Raw genomic sequence first — 20,679 nt, forward strand, 5'->3', positions numbered from 1 at the left:
CCGGGAAGCATGGAGGAGGAGGTGTGATGGTATCGGGTTGCTTTGCTGGTGACACTGTCAGTGATTTATTTAGAATTCAAGGTACACTTAACCAGCATGGCTACCACAGCATTCTGCAGCGATACACCATCCCATCTGGTTTGCACTTAGTGGGACTATCATTTGTTTTTCAGCAGGACAATGACCCAACACACCTCCAGGCTGTGTAAGGGCAATTTGACCAATATGGACAGTGATGGAGTGCTGCATCAGATGACCTGGCCTCCACAATCACCTAACCTCAACCCAAATGAGATGGTTTGGGATGAGTTGGACCGCAGAGTGAAGGAAAAGCAGACAACAAGTGCTCAGCATATGTGGGAACTCCTTCAAGACTGTTGGAAAAGCATTCAAGGTGAAGCTGGTTGAGAGAATGCCAAGAGTGTGCAAAGCTGTCATCAAGGCAAAGGGTGTCTACTTTGAAGAATCTCAAATATAAAATATATAACACTTTTTTGTTATTTCATATTTTTGATGTCTTCAGTATTATTCTACAATGCAGAAAATAGTAAAAATAAAGAAAAACCCTTGAATGAGTAGGTGTGTCAAAACTTTTGACTGGTACTGTATGTATGTGTGTCTTTCGGAGGGGTTGCTTGTGTGCAATTGACCAATGAAGTRATTTTAATCTTAATCTACATGCTCTTATAATTGAAGAAAACTGTTATGGGGGATCAATGTTGATGCCTCTAAGAAAAACACACTGTAAACAGAATATGTGAAAGCAGACTTTGACCTCAGTTGCAAAACCACATTCTCACATTCCCACCACTTTCTCATTTCAAAAACTATTATGATATTACAAACACATGCTTTATTACTTACCAAAGTCATCAAATACCCTCAGAAGTTTACTGTGGTAGAGTGAGCACTTATGGCCTTCTCCCCACCTCCAGTGCCATCCGAAAGCAAATGGCAGGCTCCTTCTGGATAAGAGTTTGGGTTTCAATGATTTGGCCATGGCTAAAAAGCATGACCTGGTGAAAATAAGTAAGTTGTGGGTGGAAATATGTACACTATATRTACAAAAATATGTGGACACCCCTTCAAATTAGTSGATTCGGCTATTTTAGCCACACCCGTTGCTGACAGGTGTATAAAATCGAGCCCCCAGCCATGCAATCTCCATAGACAAACATTGGCACTAGAATGGCCTTACYGAAGAGCTCAGTGACTTTCAACATGGCACCGTCATAGGATGCCACCTTTCCAACAAGTCAGTTTGTCATATTTTTGCCCTGCTAGAGGTGCCCTGGTCAACTTTAAGTGCTGTTATTGTGAAGTGGAAACGTCTAGGAGCAACAACCGCTAAGCCGCGAAGTGGTAGGCCACACAAGCTCACWGAACGGGACTGCCAGTGCTGAAGTGCGTAAAAATCGTCTCTTCTCGGTTGCAACACTCACTACAGAGTTCCAAACTGTCTCTGGAAGCAAGGTCAGCAAAATAACTGTTCATAGGGAGCTTCATAAAAAGGGTTTCCATGGCCGAGCAGCCACACACAAGCCTAAGATCCCCATGGGCAATGCCAAGCGTCGGCTGGAGTGGTGTAAAGCTTGCCACCATTAGACTCTGGAGCAGTGGAAACGTGTTCTCTGGAGTGATGAATCACGTTTCACCACCCACAATCTGGGTTTAGCGGAGAACACTACCTATGCATAGAGGCAACTGTACATTTTGGTGGAGGAGGAATAATGTTCTGGGGCTGTTTTCATGGTTCGGGCTAGACACCTTAGTTTGGGGAAGGCCCTTTCTTGTTTCAGCATGACAATGCCCCCGTGCACAAAGCGAGGTCCATACAGAAATGGTTTGTCGAGATTGGTGTGGAAGAACTTGACTGGCCTGCACAGAGCCYAGAGCTCAACCCAAATTGAACACCTTTGGRATGAATTGKAATGCCGACTGCGAGCCAGGACTAATCGTCCAACATCAGTGCCTGACTTCACTAATACTCTTGTGGCTGAATGAAAGCAAGTCCCCACAGCAATGTTCCAACATCTAGTGGAAAGCCTTCCCAGAAGAGTGGAGACAGTTATAGCAGCAAAGGGGGGACCAACTCCATATTAATGCCCATGCTTTTGGAATGAGATGTTCGAGCAGGTGTCCACATACTTTCGGTCACGTAATGTACCTTAAAAAAAGGTAGGGCGTACGCTGTCGTACACGTCAATCCAGAGCATCGCAAACATGGGCTCCCGAGTGGCGCTGCGGTCTAAGGCACTGCATCTTAGTGCTAGAGGCGTCACTACAGACCCTGGTTCTATTCCAGGCTGTATCACAACTGGCCGTGATTGGGAGTCCCATAGAGTGGCGCACAATTGGCCTAGCGTTGTCCGGGTTAGGGTTTTTGCCAGGGTAGGCTGTCATTGTAAATAAGAATTTGTTCTTAACTGACTTGCCTAGTTAAATAAAAAACATGCTCAATGGATGACATGTCTGGTGAGTATGGAAGAATGAGGACAGTTTCCAGGAATTGTGTAGAGATCCTTGACATGGGGCCGTGCATTATCATGCTGAATCATGAGGTGATGGTGGTGGATGAATGGCACAACAATGGGCCTCATGATCTCATCATGGTATCTATGTGCATTCAAATTGCCATCAATAAAATGCAATTGTGTTCGTTGTCCGTAGCTTATGCCTGCCCATACCATAACCCCACCGCCACCACTGGGTTCACAACATTGACATCAGCAAACCGCTCGCCCACACAACGTCATCTGCCCGGTACAGTTKAAACCGGGATTCATTCGTAAAAAGCACACTCTAGCGTGCCAGTGGTCATCGAAGGTGAGCATTTGCACACTGAAGTCAGTTACGATGCCGAACTGCAGTCAGGTCAAGATCCTGGTGAGGACGACGAGCATGCAGATGAGCTTTCCTGAGACGGTTTCTGACAGTTTGTGCAGAAATTCTTTGGTTGTGGAAACACATAGTTTCATCAGCTGATGATCCCATAGGTGAAGAAGCCAGATGTGGAGGTCCTGGGCTGGTGTGGTTACACGTGGTCTGCRGTTGTGACGCCGGTTGCACGTACTGTCAAATTCTCTAAAACGATGTTGGAGGTGGCTTATGGTAGAGAAATTAACATTAAATTATCTGGCAACAGCTCTGGTGGACATTCCTGCAGTCAGCATACCAATTGCACGCTTCCTCAAAACTTGAGACATCTGTGGCATTGTGTTGTGTGACAAAACTGCACATTTTAGAGTGGCCTTTTATTGCCCCCAGCAAAAGTGCACCTGTGTAATGATCATGCCGTTTAATCAGCTTCTTGATATGCTACGTCTGTCAGGTGGATGGATTATCTTGGCGGAGGAGAAACGCTCAATAACAGGGATGAAAAAAATGTGTGCACAAAATTTGAGAGAAATAAGCTTTTTGGAAAATGCCAGGGATCTTTTATTTCAGCTCATGAAACATGGGATCAGCACTTAACATGTTGAGTTTATATTTTTGTTCTGTATATGTTGGGTAACATTCCACTCAATACGAGTGCTACTGTTGGATTTGGCAAGTCACATTTTAGAAAGGTGTTATTGTACAATGTTGCAATGGGCAGAAATGGCTTATACATACAACATGCTGCACCAACACTTTTTATTGCAACAAAATAATTCATACACACTTGCTCATGTAGCAAGGAACACTTGCTCCTTCCGTCTAGGAACGGAAGGAAAGTCGAATGGATGGTCTGCTTCTACTATTAGGTGACCTATAAAAAGCAAATTTTCTGTTCCGGTTCGCACAAGCCAAGGCTCACGCAAGGCTACTTACATACCTACATGGAGGCATTTCAACCCTGAAGCCACCTCAATGAAGAACACTCCATCACACCCTTTGCCTTATTTGGTGAGATGTGAGATATTGTAGATGATCATCTACAGTCCACAGTTAACATCCTAAATCATCATGTGAGAAATATGCAGTTTAAAGTCATTTGCCAACGGATTGGGAAAGGAAGATGCTACATCCATCTCTATAGATGAACACATGATTCGTATCTGGTATTTGCATCCTTAAATATATTGTGACATTTTCATTGTTTTCACAGCCCTTTAAGCAATGTCAATAAGGACAGTGACCAGAGTAAAGGTAGTGTGCATGTGTGCTACTATGCCTACTGCTTCCAGAATTTATTCTGCCAGAGTATTATACCAACATTTACAGTACATTTAATTCTATCTGGACCATGGATGCAAGGACTGACAGTTTTAAACATATGGCTCAGTTGGTATGAGCAATACAAAGACTGATATAACACCAAAAACAAAGAATGGGCAGATTATGTTTAAACATTTTATCATCTTTATTATCAATATTTTGAATGGTGAAGTTTTGTCATACATGCAGCTCTCAAAAACATATGGGAACGTTTGCTCTATCCAAAGTTATAACCAACTGATTGCATCATAAATGGAGTCGSCAAGTGAAAAGGGGAGAACTTGTCTGTCTGTCCTATTTTAAAGACCAAAATAATAAATAACAAACCATTTTAATATGAAGATTTTAATGTTCATAAATTTGGGAGATGTCCAATGTCACCAGCGTGTCTGTAACACAAATGTATGTATTAGGACTAATTATAACCAACTGCATATCTAATGTATAGTTAGGAAATGTACTACAATACTAACATGTACTGCCATGCAGTTAAATACTATCACATGCAGAACTACACAATGCAATTCATTTTACTTTCATGAATCTTTGTCTCACATAAACAGCAGGTAGATCACTTATTCCCATGAGATAGAAGCATTTCATTTCAAGATACTGAACATATTTTTTGTGACTAAATTCCCACCATTAAAAACAAAAAGCAAACAACCACATTTTTAGGACTCACATCTGACACCAGCATGACCTGGGCAAGAGTGTCAGTTATGGGTCCCACTGACCCAGATACTGTGGGACCTGGGGGCCCGGGGTGTCCAGACAAGACAGGCAGCCCCTACCCCACAAAAAAACATTATGTCATGACGTTGCCCTCTTTGTGTACAGCAAGCACAATCCCCCTCTCTCTGTCTCCTGCACTCAGGCTGCTGCGACCTCAGGTCGTCAATTCCTGAAGGAGATTATCTCCTCATGGCCACAGTATAKAGAGAGAGTGAGTTTCATAGAGAGAACAAAGGAATTTCTTCCACCTCACAGAACTGGAGAAATGAATGACATTTATGTTCTGGAGAAGGTATAAAAGACCGATGAAGAATCCAGCTACGAACTGGTCCGTTTGGTACAATTTTGTGAAACTCATGAGAGACAATACGGCTACATTACCATAACGCTGTTTATACAATAGCCTCAGTAATGAGGCTTACATCTAATTGTTGTATGAAATGAATGAGTGAGGATGGAACTGTTTGGGAAATTGTGTAATGTGATTTTGKACTGTTTAATGAAGGAAACTCCAATTCCCTAAAAAGTTTCACTAAGTCCTTGGCACGCCCCCAGGGGCACAGACAGGACCGGACTTCATGAGACAGCCCTTTTCGATGTTCCGAATAAAACCCCCACCTGGGTTTTCTATCACCAGACCATGTTTCTCTCAATTCCGAGAGGACAAAGGTTGGAGACCAGCTTACCTCGATAATGAGAGGGCCAAGGTTTGAGAGGAGACCATGAACCTAAGGTTTGAGTAGATGGCTGAATCTTTTAACCACACCACGTGGTTAAACTCTTAGACTATCGATACCGACAGAATAAGAACAAGTCTATGATATTAATTTCTAGTCTGCAGCTAGGAATTCGGTATCATTGAACGCGAAGACTGACAAAACATCTATTCTATAACGACATGAATGAATGTCACTCTGAACTATCCATTCTAACTGYGACAGAGRGAGGGCGGACAGACTCTCCAACAGAAACAAACTTTAACAGAGATCCTGACGAYACACTGAGCGTAAATATATATATTGATTGCAATTATTCCCGAATGAGTGAGCATTCATGTGCAAAGGATTAGCATTTCAATTGTTATAATTATCAACTTTGTAGTGTCTCATCTCAGTTGACCCCCACTACCCTTTTTGTCCACCAAGCCACGATACCGGTTTAGCCCACTAGGGGACATTCCCCTATAATTTCTTGTAACCATATTTACTTTGTTTGTTTGTGTGTGCACTTCTGTGATTGTTTAGTTAGTTAATAAATAAATGATTGAGACAATTGATGTATGGATGACTCATAGTAAAGGCTGGGTTCGTGCAGATCAACAATTTACGACGTTCGGAATGAGACTAACGTGAGGTAAAATAAATAATTCATTAATTAAGAAGACTAATTGATCAGATATTAAAATATCTGAAAAGTTATTAGGAAAATTACAACTTTGTAATCTGAATATTTTCCTCGGTGCCCCGACTTCCTAGTTAATTACAGTTACATGATTAATCAGTTTAATCGCATAATAATAATTACAGAGAGTTATTTGATAAGTCTTCAGTTTAATGATGCCAAAGACACGACAATTATTGTACACTTCATTTTGGCCCATTCTACCCCTAACTTGCCCATGCATGCAAATGGTCCCCAGTTTGTTGTTGTAATACAGTTTGTGTTCTTAGTCAACTTACTTTGTAAAATAATGGTCAATAAATAAATGTCTGACTAAACTGCTGAAAGATGTCTTAAAGGACAACAGATAAAAACATTAACTCCTAGGTTAGACAAAATACAGAAAAAAATGGTACAGCTCGACATCAGCAAATTCTTTACACGCAAAGTGACTTCAAGTGCTACTTCAGTAAAGGTTTGGTCAGAGGAATACAAAGAGCTGTAATGGGTTCAGGGTTGTTTATATGAGTGACAGGTGTACTGGACTACTAGCTGAACCAGCAAGGATGATGAGGAAAAATATGGCCTTTTTGTTTATCAGTGGAGTGAAGAGAAGTGGACCCACCAGAAAAGTATTCTAGGCAGGATACCCAGAAGAAACAAAGAATGTGAAATTGTTTATTGTACATCATAGCAGTTATATGGCCCATAGCGTTTCCCCATGCAGGTAGGCGCTACGACATTGTAGCTCAGCCCCCTCAACCCCTCCCCTTCAGTAATGTAGCTGAAATATGATTTGTCTCAACTGAACATTTGTGTCAACCCAGTTTTTTTTGTTGCTTCAGGGTCTTCGCTAGTTGCAATGTGGTTGCAGAAGCATATTTTGKACAGACTTTTGAAAATGGCCATCAAATGATTGGGGAGAATGTAGACCCACCGTGCGATCAGCTGTAGATTGAACTAGGGGTCKGGGGGGCCCCGGATGTCCGCTGAGGCCCAGCTGGCCCTCGCCACTTCTGGGGGGWCCGGAGCAATGTGCAAGAGGACTATTGTTGAGTTACAACTATCAAAAAAAGGTACAACTATCAAGAAAGGTCTGAAAGATGAATATCCAAGGTGAACATTGAATAACAAGGCAAAACCACAAGTTACAGGACTTTACTGCCATTGATATTATAGGCATGATCAAAGAGGGAGTGACATTAACCCCTTTACCAAAAGAGCACCTTCTATCTACAAAGATCTATTATTGTGCAGCACTTCCCTTCCTTCTTTTTCACACAATAAAATCTCTTGCATAGTTGTTAAGAGTCATTTCGGGGGCTGAGCTGGCTTACAATCTCTTTTCAGTCATCTCAAGTAGACCGATTATGATTTTTCAACGCCGATACCGATTATTGGAGGACAAAAAAAGCCGATACCGATTTATAAAAAATTAAATGTTTTATATATATATATATCATACACACACACATTTTTGTAATAATGACAATTGCAACAATACTGAATGAACAATGAACACTTTTATTTTAACTTAATATAATACATAAATACACACACACACACAGYTCTGAAGAGACAATGATACTGAAGAGTCTGCTTAGGAGACAAATACTCTCAACTGTTTGAATAAAAATAGAGTTTAAGTTACCTGTGATGAATGTTGAAAACAAAAACTTTAATTTCTATATGCAGGAAATCCTATTTTAATAATGGGCATGGTAAGAATTGATGACCAAAGTGCGAGTCATAATTCCCATGACACCTAGCAAAATCTGAAAAGCRGTTCCTTCATTTATTCCATAGGATATTTTTWAATTCACTTAAAATAAGGTCTGTGTTTCATGTAGGCTCACACCACCGTGCCAATTTTATAACTGTATAGATATCCATAGGACAAGGTAACTCTGATCAATATTGGCTAAATATAAGCGAAGATAAAAACAATTGTAGAGTGGATTTATGAAAATATGTTGACAAACGTTACCTTATCCTAGTGAGATTTACACGGGTATCAAAACGTCGAGGCGGTTTAAGCCTGCACGAAACACAGACCTTATTTGAAGTAGATCAAGACATTCTCTATGGAAGACATGAACGGTAAAATAACGAAGGAACCCCTTTCAAATTCAGCTGCAAATTATTACAGGAATTATAACGCGTCGACTATTTCTCTCTAAACCATATACCTTTGACTAATCGGAAACTATCACCTCGAAAACAAAACGTTTATTCCGTTCCGTTATTTTATCTAACGGAGATGGCATCCATGAGTCTAAATATTCCTGTTACATTGCACAACCTTCAATGTTATGTCATAATTACTTAAAATTCGGGCAAATTAGTTCGCAAAGAGCCAGGCGGCMCAAACTGTTGCATATACCCTGACTCTGCGTGCAATGAACGCAAGAGAAATGACACAATTTCACCTGGTTAATATTGCCTGCTAACCTGGATTTCTTTTAGCTAAGTATGCAGGTTTAAAAATATATACTTGTGTATTGATTTTAAGAAAGGCATTGATGTTTATGGTTAAGTACACATTGGAGCAATGACAGTCATTGATTGATTGTTTTTTATAAGATAAGTTTAATGCTAGCTAGCAACTTACCTTAGCTTACTGCATTCGCTAACAGGCAGGCTCCTCGTGGAGTGCAATGTAATCAGTGTTAGAGCATTGGACTAGTTAACTGTAAGGTTGCAAGATTGGATCCCCCGAGCTGACAAGGTTAAAAATCTGTCGAGGCAGAACGTTCCTAGGCCGTCATTGAAAATAAGAATGTGTTCTTAACTGACTTGCCTAGTTAAATAAAGATTAAATAAAGGTGTAAAAAAAAAATATATAATAATAATAATAAAAAATAACAATAATCGGCGCTCAAAAATACCGATTTCCGATTGTTATGAAAACTTGAAATCGGCCCCGATTAATCGGAATGGTCGACCTCTAATCTCAAGTAATAATTGAATTGGATATTGKAAAATGTATCAATAACAAGATAGAATGAGACAAAGATAATTCATTTACAACTAATATTTCAAATTTGAAGTCCACTGCCTTGGCCAGTATGTCTTCCAGCTGTTTGAATCCAAAAGATGACGGTATCTTGATGGTTAACTCATGCCCCAGACATCTAATGATGGTCCCCTCCTCAAAAGCACAGTAGGGGAACCAACCCTTGGCACCAGATTCATCTAACAGGGAAGAGAGAGAGAGATCTTGACATGGGACACCTAGTCAGTTGCACATTCAACTGAAATGTGTCTTTCGCATTTAACCCAACCCCTCTGAATCAGAGAGGTGCGGAAAGCTGCCGTAATCGACGTCCATGTCATCAGCACCCGGGGTGCAATTATTGGGGGTTAACTGCCTTGCCCAAGTGCAGAACAGCAGATTTTTCTATCTTGCTGGCTTCAGGATTCGAACCGGTGACCTTTCGGTTACTGGCCCAACACTCTTACCCACTAGGCTACCTATCGCCATACATACTGTATAAATCAAACATCAAATGTTACGTACTACATTACAGGTAACACTAAACAACAAATGTACATTTAGTCTGTAATCTATTGATTGTGCATACATTTCTCTGCTGTATGCTATTGTGAGAAAGGAAAACACTTTAAACATATCAAATTGAGAATTGAAGACATCTTTAACCTCCTGAATTTGATCTGCTCGGCTCCTCTGACCCTCCTGTGGTCCAGTTGTGTTCACACCTATGAACATTTAAAAGAACATGGTGCAGAATGACATGTAACATAACATACATTAGGACAAGTATAAGCGCCCAMATTATTATTATAGGAAAACAAGCAACACAGCAACCACATTGTCTTGCCAACATCTTGTGAAACATGCATTACAATGACTGGCTTTTAATATGCTTTACAATAATACTTTACCTGTTCTCATGACAAACTGTTGCACTCCACTAGTGGCCAGATGCTGCACCTCCTTGTCTTCTCCATGTTTCTTCAAGATGAGGACAACAGCCTCCACCCCAGAACCTCGAAAATTTGACAACTTAATAGGAAATGTATTCAACTACATAAGGAGGAACCAAACATTACATTTATTTTATAAGAAATAGTAAATTGTACACTTTTTATACTGAAAACAAATGACTCATTTCTGTAACACATAATAATTCTGTCAAACTCATCTCTGAACCTTTATTTTACTATTCTCTTCTTTCATACTTCCTACCTTACCCTATGGGAGGTTCTAAAACTAACACTTTATTTAAGCCCACACTTATCAGGCACTAATCTGTAGCTGTAAGAGCAAGGTCACTGGTTCAATCCCTGGCTGCCAGGCAATGGCAGGAGGGTTGCTGAATACATAACAAGGGTCCAATAACTACCTATGAAACACTTAGAAACTCAAAAGTAGTGCCTAAAAAGTGTGGGCTAAAATATAGTGTTAGGCTGCCATCCCAGCATCTGTTACTCTGACCTTGGCTTTCAATGACTTTATGTAGTCATCAACTCTTCTTGCCCTAACGCCTTCAGTCATCTGTCCTTTAACCCTTGACTCTCTGAACTCCTCAGACATCTTCTGGAATCTCCTCCTCTCCATCTCACCTAAACTCCCCCAACTGCCAATGAGGGTTGTCAGGTCACCTGAGATGACAATATTGTATACTGATGTCAACCATAAAAGAGGATATTGTCGTGGTGACAAGTGTCGTGAGCTATTGGCTTACTTGATCAATACAGGATCACATTCAGACTTCTCATGCTCACCTCCAAAGCACTCAATGGACTGGCGCCCACATACCTTACGGACCTCCTGCACCCCTACATACCGACCTGCTCACTGTACTCCTCTGACACTGGTCTCCTCAGCATCCGTTTCACCAGGCTCCACTCTATGGGAGACCGTGCTTTGAGCCGTGCAAGCCCCCCAAAATAGCACACAAGTAATATAAATTGTCAGACACTTTTAAGCAACTTAGAAGATGCCCAGAAGATTCCCATTATTTGCAAAGGTTGGTATGGCTCAAGAGGACAAGAGCAGTGAATGTTCCTTAGACCAGATTTCCAGTAATGGCAGCCTGGAAGTGGAATCGTAAGTATGGCAAAAGTATGATGTCCAGCCAGGAACATCTCTCGTTCTTCCTGGGCTTGTTTTCCTAAACCTATGCACTTTGTATGTATTGCTGTTTCTATTTGAGACTGAAAGGTAATAACTATATTGTGGTAATAGGATCATTGTATGAGCGCTGAAGATTGTGTGATATTATTGCTGAGCGCTCCAATGGTGATTATTGATTTGTGAATCTCAAATAGTGGCACTGAAAAATATTGGTGCTTCAGCTGTCTTATTTGCAATCTATATCAGGCATATCAGGTACAACTTTGTGATTTGTTGGCTAGTCAACTCATGTGTGATAATGCTGGGCTGAATAAAAACAAATCGTACTGTTTTCTGGGAAACTAATTAGGAAACATGATATCCCTTTGTACTTAGATAAGAACTGCTATGTAATTACAGTATAGCGGTATTGGTTGTTAGATAACATTACAACTCCAGCCAACATGTTTCAGAACAATGTTGATACTGTATTTATTACTGTGTACTAGTTATATAGGTTTGAGGGCAGCTTGATTTACAGTGACTAGTTATACTGTCATTTCTACTGACATAGGCATCCATCTCACAGCTGCTGGATGATTATGGATTGATAAGTGATTAGTGAACCGCATAGTTTTAAGTAATAGATTTCTGAATATATTTCACTTATGATTCAAACCATGGACCTCATTCCTGTAAATCACAGATTCATGTGCAAAAACCTTCCTCAACCATGAATGCTAATTGTCAGAAGTATCCATATACCTCCTACCCCTGGGCAAGATCATGTGACAAAGGTCACTTCCACTGCTATGCTGATGAACCCAGCTCTACCTCTCCACCAAACCCACCACTCCACTCCCTCATCAGCTGCCTTCATGACATCCAGAGCTGAATGAGCATGAACCTCCTCAAACTCAACAAGACAGAGGTCATGCTCATCAGCTCCAAATGCACTCCCTCCAAACAGCACAACCTCAGCATTATCATAGATGGTTTCCCAGTCCCTCTGTCAAGACAAGTCAAAAGCCTCGGTGTCAACCTGGACAGTTCCCTCTCATTCGAATCCCACATAAAAAACATCACCCGGACAGCATTCTTCTACCTACGGAATATCTCCAGGCTCCGCTCCTTACTGTCACACTCCAGCACCGAAACCCTGATCCATGCCTTCGTCCCTTCCAGACTTGACTACTGTAAGACTCTCCTCATCATATCCCCACAACTCATCAATTGACTCCAACTGGTCCAGAACTGTGCTGCCAGAATCCTCCCCTGCACCAGATCAACTGAACACATCACACCAATCCTCCTCAATCTACACTGGCTCCCTGTGCAATCCCCTATTAACTTTAAGACACTGCTCCTCACCTAGAAAGTCCACAACTTGGCCCCCACCTACCTCTCTGACCTCTCAGCCTATGCCCCCTCACACTCCCTACGCTCCTCCTCTGCTGGTCTCCTTATCACCCCCCATTCCACCTCTTCATCATGGGTGCCCGGGCTTTTAGCTGCTTGAAACACAGGCTCTGGAATGCACTCCCCCCATACATATGACATGCAGACAGTCATCTCATTCAAAAACCTGAAAACACACCTCTTCCAGGAAGCCTATCAGTTTGGTGGTCCTACCCCCCATTCTGTGTGTTCCCAGTATGCTTATGTATCTATCCTATGTGTCCCCCCCAACCCAAACCCGGGTCTGTATCCTATTCCCAACCCTACCCCCCTATACAAAACCCTTACCCTAAACCGGGTTTGTATCCTCTTCCTCTTTTTATCTGTCCTGTTTTGTCTGGTTCTTTGATTTGTGATTGTTTCGATTTTTGCACTGTTGATTAATGCACTTGATTTTATGTAGGCCTAATTTTAATGTAAGATGTCCTTCAGTGTCCTGAAAAGTGTCAGTCAAAAAATTACTGTATCAAAAAAATAAGGATGTCGTTAGCTAGTTAGTACTCTTACTTTAAAACCATTTTTAAAAATCATCCAGCAGGAAACAGTCTTATTTGAAATGAGGAAAGGATAATATTTTTCCTCACAAAAATAGTATTACTGTGGAAAGACGCATGTCATTATGGAATGGAGAGATGAAAGGGATAGAGCAATTCTCAACATTTCACATCAGTGTAGGATTACATTTTTTGTTGTTGGAATACCCATTAATCTGAGAATACATACAGTACCTTTCCCCTTCAGCACCTCTGCGGAAAATAAATTGTAGGCAGACACACTGCGCTTCTAACCAGCAGCTTTGCTGCGCCGGGTGTACAGGAGGTGTTAAGTGAACACCCATAGTAACCAATACAGTTCTGTCATTTGAAAGGAAAGCATTGTCATTAGATGTAACTCAACTAACAACATTCCAACATCACACTGTATAACTTCTGTGTTGATTACATGCCGTTAACAGTATTCTAACTAAACACAGTTGCCTGATTCGGCCTCATCTGCAGTGTTTTAGGTGGTGAATTTTTTTATCACAATATTCTAATAATACAGCGGGTTAGGAAGGCAAACACGTGGCCTGTGGTAATTTACAAATATTGGAGTACAATAAGCTTATATTTTGGGTTCTGATGGAGTACGACAGTTGAACTGAGCTCATGAGGCATTTAGTTGTCATTAATTTATACGTCCAAAAATGGATGTAGAAACTGCTGTTGATTTCTCCTTTAAAAGCYTAATAACAACTAACCAACTAATCTGATGAAATATTTCACCTGTTGAAGTTAAGTGTTTTACCTATTACTTTTGAGACAAACATTGAAGGGAATTGTTGAATTTAGTGATGGGAGAAGTCATCATTTTGTGGGAACAGACTAGAGTGGGAACATAACATAGAAATGACATGCTTACTTAGCTAGCTAGCTAACACCATGAAACTGAAAATCAGGGTCTAAACAGCTCACCAAATTATAATTCAAGCAGGTTTTTATAAGAATCATGCTAAAACGTAATACTACGAAAATAGACTATACTTGCCAATGCCATATTTAAGTTGTTAGAATAACTTTCCTTACCTGTAAATAGAACACGGTACACTGCCGATCAAAAGCTAAAAAATCTATTTTCTGCGAAACACAGGAATTTGAACTAAAAACGCATGCGAAATATTTTGGTTTTGGCTTCTATAGTGAACATGCGCACTCAGTCTAAAAAAACAAACCACAGTATGACGTGTGGTTCAGAATCGCCATTCGAAAGGAATGACGTACCACATATGCTGCGAGAGGAAGACCGCACATATGAATGGTTTGATTGGTAAAATTATTTCCACCTTTTAATGTGTTGATTGTAGTCTAATCGGGTGTTTGAGATTACTCCGACTGCAATGAAATCAACGTCGCCCCGGCTACCCAGCTCGTCCCTCACACTTGCTATTAGTTTCGCTTATTATCAAACAGATCAACTACAAGGCAAGTCATGTTTATTTGCTCAAACACCTCGCCAATTTTTATTTAGMTAAGTAATTAATATAAAAGTTACTGCAATTATTAAACATTAGGCTGTGTCTAGGGTTGTTGGTGGTATATCCTGGCCTGGGAAATGTCGATTCAATTAGACTATGGTTCAATGTTTATACATTTTTTTAGCGGGTGGACATCCTTCAAACATCCAACATTCATTTTTTTATTCGTGGAACTGATCCATAAATTAAACATTTGTAAAGGAGTAATGTTGAAGTTTGGCGTTGAAATATAAATAGATTGATTCCTAGATAAGARGCTAAATTGGATCTAAACTGATATTGCTTTTACGATTAGTCCTAAAAGTGAAAGTGAAAGATTCTAGTTGGAAACAGTCACAAAGAAACAATCACTGGTTGTTATGCAAAAACTAACACTTTATTTCTATTTGTTTATTTTTCCTATAGAACCACAATGAACCACAGAGGTAATTTTGAACAGTACATCATTTAATGTAATAATTCAGTCATTTATACTACTAACATATACCATTGAAGTCAGAAGTTTTACATACACCTTAGTCAAATACATTTAAACTCAGTTTCACAATTCCTGACAATTAATCATAGTACAAATTCCCTGTCTTAGGTCAGTTAGGATCACCACTTTATTTTAAGAATGTGACATGTCAGAATAATAGTAGAGAGAATKATTTATTTCAGTTATTTATTTATTTCATCACATTCCCAGTGTGTCAGAAGTTTACATATACTAATTAAGTGTTTGGTAGCATTGCCTTTAAATTGTTTAACTTGGGTCAAACGTTTTGGGTAGCCTTCCACAAGCATCCCACAATGAGTTGGGTGAATTTTGGCCCATTCCTCCTGACAGAGCTGGTGTAACTGAGTCAGGTTTGTAGGCCTCCTTGCTCGCACACGCTTTTTCAGTTCTGCCCACAAATGTGCTATAGGATTGAGGTCAGGGCTTTGTGATGGCCACTCCAATACCTTGACTTTGTTGTCCTTAAGCCATTTTGCCACAACTTTGGAAGTATGCTTGGGGTCATCGTCCATCTGGAAGACCCATTTGCAACCAAGCTTTAACTTCCTGACTGATGTCTTGAGATGTTGCTTCAATATATCCACATCATTTTCCATCCTCATGATGCCAGCTATTTTGTGAAGTGCACCAGTCCCCCTTGCAGCAAAACACGCCCACAACATGATGCTGCCACCCCCGTGCTTCACGGTTGGGGTGGTGTTCTTCGGCTTGCAAGCCTCCCCCTTTTTCCTCTAAACAACGATGGTCATTATGGCCAAACAGTTCTATTTTTGTTTCATCAGACCAGAGGCCATTTCTCCAAAAAGTACGATCTTTGTCCCCATGTGCAGTTGCAAACCGTAGTCTGGCTTTTTTATGCCGGTTTTGGAGCAGTGGCTTCTTCCTTGCTGAGTGGCCTTTCAGGTTGTGTCGATATAGGACTTGTTTTTACTGTGGATATAGATACTTTTGCACCTGTTTCCTCCAACATCTTTACAAGGTCCTTTGCTGTTGTTCTGGGATTGATTTGCACTTTTCACACCAAAGTACGTTCATCTCTAGGAGACAGAACGCGTCTCCTTCCTGAGCGGTATGACGGCTGCGTGGTCCATGGTGTTTATACTTGCGTACTATTGTTTGTACAGATGAACGTGGTACCTTCAGGCGTTTGGAAATTGCTCCTAAGGATGAACCCGACTTGTGGAGGTCTACAATCTTTTTTCTGAGGTCTTGGCTGATTTATTTTGATTTTCCCAGGATGTCAAGCAAAGAGGCACTGAGTTTGAAGGTATGCCTTGAAATACATCCACAGGTAAACCTCCAATAGGCTAATTGACATMATTTGAGTCAACCAGAAGCTTCTTAAGCCATAACATAATTTTCCAAGCTGTTTAAAGGCACAGTCAACTTAGTGTATGTAAACTTCTCACCCACTGGAATTATGATAGTGAATTATAAGTGAAATGATCTGTCTAAACAATTGTTGGAAAAATGACTTACGTCATGCACAAAGTAGATGTCCTAAACGACTTGCCAAAACTATAGTTTGTTAACAAGAAATGTGTGGAGTGGTTGAAAAATTAGTTTTAATGACTCCAACCCAAGTGTATGTAAACTTCCGACTTCAACTGTATGTGTAATAGTATTGTAGCGTCCCTGTGTAATGAAACAGGTAGAGAACCCTCAACCTTCTGGCCCGTGGCCCCGCGGAAATCAACAGTGCCACCAAAGCAAGCTCCAGTGGCAGATTCCATCTCACCTCTTATAAACAAGGCCCACTACAGTATGTAATATGTAGTATGTTGCCTAATGTTTGAGGGCAATGCCAAGATAGTCTAACTAGGAAACAGATGGCTGGAATGTTATCTAAAGATGTTTATTATAAAATCTGCACATCCCTTCTCATGMGGTACTGGACAAGAAAGAACAGTATAATAATAATACCAGTTCAATGGCCTGCTCACTCAAATACATAGGCTACTTTAATGTAATTAAAAACAACTATCAAGTGGGGTATTCAGGAAGCCAATCAAGAAAACAGAAACCATGTAACGTCTTTATCGTGATAGCCTAAAATAAGGCTTGGACACTTGGCAAGGTTATCTATGGGTGCTTCTCAACCTTTTTTTGCACCAGGGATCAGCCATGGTGTGCCTTATTTCAGGGACAGACAAGTTAGTGTCCTACCTCCATTGAGGACAGCTTACATAAAAAACAGCATTTGAGAACAGACTAAATTGGTGTCAACTAACCATCTGAGGGACCGGCCAGCAACATTCCACGGACCGGAGGTTAAGAAACACTGCTCTATGTCAATGTCATAGAGCATGTCAGGGTCACCCATCCCCTCTTAAGTTTACTGCACTGTATGTCTATAATGCCAGGAAAGAAGTTCATCACTTTTGTGGTTGGGAATACTGGGACGTTTCATGACGATTTTACAAGGTGTCTCACCCAAAGAGGCTTAACTAAAGGGATGTCACCTCAGAAAAGTGATGTCATACTGGCTTTCTGCCCCATCGTCTCTCGTACTGGGAMTGATATTGAAGCTGTGTCCTCGCAATGAAGAAGCAATTAGAAAGATTCTGGACAGGCCAGATATACAGCCAAAGGTAGTTTCTTATTGTTGTCAGCAAACAACTTATTATTAAATACAATACACATTCAAAAGCAGAGATTTGACACAAAACTTTTTTTTATTAAATGTGCTATTGTCTTTAATAATAGTAATAATTTAAAACAAGTATTTTAATAAATTATTCATTGTTTTGGATGAATGAGTAACAACATCTCCTTTCTAGAAAAATAGGACTTCTGCTCCAGAGATGACMAACCAGCCCCGCCCAGCTGCAGCACAAACACCTGCAGGTATCTAAAGGAATTAATAGGGACACTTTATTTAGGCTATGCATTGTCATCCAATCCCTGCTAAATCCTGCGTTTCCTTGTCCTTCAGTGCTCACTCACTGCTGGTTTTTGCTATATAATACTTGTGGGTTGATCAGAGTGAGCACTAAAGATCTGACAATCCTCTCTAGTTTGCCTCAGACATTTCGTGTATCTCTATAGGGTCGACGATGGACAAATTCTTCACTGTTGTGACTGGGAATACTCTGGGGTCTCATAAGGAATTAATTCATCGTCTCGCTGCCAAAAGACACTTAACTGAAGTGATGTCACTAGAGGAGAGTGATGTCATCCTGGCTTTCTGTCCCATCGTCTCTCGTGCTGGGACTGATGTTGAAGCAGCACTGCAGCAGATTCCAGGTAACCAATATCCATGAAGAACATTGTCAAAACGTTAATGATTCATTAATCAGGTATGTTTACGTGATTATTGTTACAGTTATCCCATCTCTCTTGACAGCTGGTAAACCTGTCATCCTGGTAGTGCTGCATCACATCTTCGATCCAGACTACACTGTACCTGACAGTAGCAGACTAGTGACCAGAGGTGATGTAATACTCACAGWGGACTGTCTCTTCCATGAGAGCAAAGGACTACCAAAGTGTCCTCGCAATGAAGAAGCAATTAGAAAGATTCAAGAGAGGCTAAACAAATGGCCAAAGGTAGTTTACTCTTAGTTTAATTATCATGTTTGGTCATAAATTACATACATGTCTACAGTTGAAGTTAGTCCGTTTTGTTGACACAGAACGAAACCACTTACAGAAGCCTCGTTATGTTTAACACTCATACATGGCTATTTGTTTTTATTCAAAATGCATTCACAGGTGAATTATGTCAAAAATGACATATGTATTTATATTTTACAACTTTACTTTTACTTCTCATCAATCTGAGATGACCAACAATTCTACAATATCTACAGTGATAATTGGCATCTAAAGACTGGGCTTCCATATGAACTCTGGTCCTGGACTAAAAACCACTTTCAATAGATTCTCTAATGAGCATGCTTTTTAGTCCAGAAGGCTTAATCTGGATGTGGGAAAACAGCCCTAAGGGTTTTTAATMACTTTCATAGGTAAATGATACCATGGAAATGGCTGAGCCAAGGACCTTTGGGATGGTACAGATGTAGGATCTTAATTTGARCCAGTTTGCTACAGCAGGAAAATAATCYTGCAGCAACAGGAAATGTGAATTATTATTTGGATTATAATTAATGGACATTTTTGTAGGGGTTTGTAGCGATCGTCTTCGGGAGAAAGAGAGGAGGACCAAAGCGCAGCGTGGTAAGGGTTCATGTCTTTAATATAAATCCAAAAAACTGAACACAGGAACAAAAACAATAAACGATGTGAACAAACGAAACAGTTCCGTGTGGCGACAAACACTGACACGGAGGACAAACACCCACAAACCAAAAGACAAAACAGGCTACCTAAATATGGTTCCCAATCAGAGACAATGACTAACACCTGCCTCTGATTGAGAACCATATCAGGCCAAACACAGAAACAGACAAACTAGACATACAACATAGAATGYCCACTCAGATCACACCCTGACCAAACAAAACATAGAAACATACAAAGCAAACTATGGTCAGGGCGTGACAGGGTTGATGTTTTTCGTAAGGGAAAGTCTGAAAGCCTTTTTAAACCTAAAATACACTACAAGTTCTCCTAGAACATGGTGATCCAATTAAGATCCTACATGTATGTGATTTCTCATTTTATATGGTTTACTTTAAATATACATAAATAATTGACTTCTTATGGGCTTTGCAAAAAGAGACGGTGTAATCAACTAATATATATTTTTAGGTAGGAGACTGAAGGCATACATGAGTGACATGACAGAATAGTCATGTACTATTAGTGTTTGTCAATAAATGCTTTCCAAATAAGGTTGACCTATATACTCTCTTCTAAGGTGAGAAAAGAAACCAAGGGGAAGGCCGGTTGCTGCTGCATTTCCTGATGAAAGGTCCAAGAAACGAGGCAGTGTACACTCACACCTGAAGATGAAAAGATGACGAGACCAACCTGTCTTTAGAAGTGTGTGAGACAGTGTGATCAGCAGTAATACATAAACACCACTGTAATCATTGTATGATTCAATCATTCACACATTGGCTTTTGGAAGGGATTCTGAATGAATGAAATCAATGGTAGGAAGTACATTATCCAGTAATTTCTTGTTTGAATGCAAATTACTTTGTCTATGAACATATTAATCTCAAATAGCAGAAATTACCACAGTGATCTTTTTCCAAGTAGTTTACTCACCGAAGAAGCACTTATTGAACACATCATTTAGTAAATGAGAGATGTACTGCGCCCTGGAGGTGACATTGACCGAGATGTTTTTTTTAAACAAGCTTACAAATTATAAAACGTGCTCATGATTTATAAAACAAGCTC

At 40.3% G+C, this 20,679-nt stretch overlaps 1 protein-coding gene and 1 long non-coding RNA gene across 9 annotated transcripts; one reads left to right on the forward strand and one right to left on the reverse strand.

Moving 5' to 3' along the window:
• Positions 1–7,873: 7,873 nt before the first annotated feature.
• LOC112068135 (uncharacterized) lies at positions 7,874–14,521 on the reverse strand. 3 transcript variants are annotated; one of them, XR_011475112.1, is made up of 5 exons: positions 14,419–14,521; positions 13,582–13,707; positions 10,222–11,189; positions 9,977–10,035; positions 7,874–9,510 (listed from the first exon to the last, which is right to left on the reverse strand). It is a non-coding gene; the product is annotated as an uncharacterized lncRNA (long non-coding RNA). The 3 variants fall into 3 exon arrangements; XR_011475111.1 differs by having other exon boundaries at positions 13,582–14,517; XR_002893518.2 differs by lacking the exons at positions 13,582–13,707; positions 14,419–14,521 and having other exon boundaries at positions 10,222–13,567.
• A 93-nt stretch (positions 14,522–14,614) lies between these two features.
• Positions 14,615–20,433, forward strand: LOC139023887 (uncharacterized). 6 transcript variants are annotated; one of them, XM_070438045.1, is made up of 7 exons: positions 14,615–14,814; positions 15,273–15,292; positions 18,155–18,213; positions 18,415–18,612; positions 18,713–18,915; positions 19,492–19,545; positions 20,189–20,433. In XM_070438045.1, exons 3-7 carry the CDS (start codon positions 18,171–18,173, stop codon positions 20,234–20,236), a joined length of 546 nt encoding a protein of 181 aa, XP_070294146.1. In that variant the 5' UTR covers positions 14,615–14,814; positions 15,273–15,292; positions 18,155–18,170; the 3' UTR covers positions 20,237–20,433. The 6 variants fall into 6 exon arrangements, 5 of the variants coding, with proteins under 5 accessions (XP_070294146.1, XP_070294145.1, XP_070294143.1 ...); XM_070438044.1 differs by having other exon boundaries at positions 14,616–14,814; positions 18,147–18,213; XM_070438042.1 differs by lacking the exons at positions 14,615–14,814; positions 15,273–15,292 and adding an exon at positions 15,374–17,957 and having other exon boundaries at positions 18,147–18,213; positions 18,713–18,799.
• The last annotated feature ends 246 nt before the right edge of the window (positions 20,434–20,679 follow it).

Source organism: Salvelinus sp. IW2-2015, unplaced genomic scaffold (genome assembly GCF_002910315.2).
Source record: "Salvelinus sp. IW2-2015 unplaced genomic scaffold, ASM291031v2 Un_scaffold86, whole genome shotgun sequence".
NCBI classification, from domain to species: domain Eukaryota; kingdom Metazoa; phylum Chordata; class Actinopteri; order Salmoniformes; family Salmonidae; genus Salvelinus; species Salvelinus sp. IW2-2015.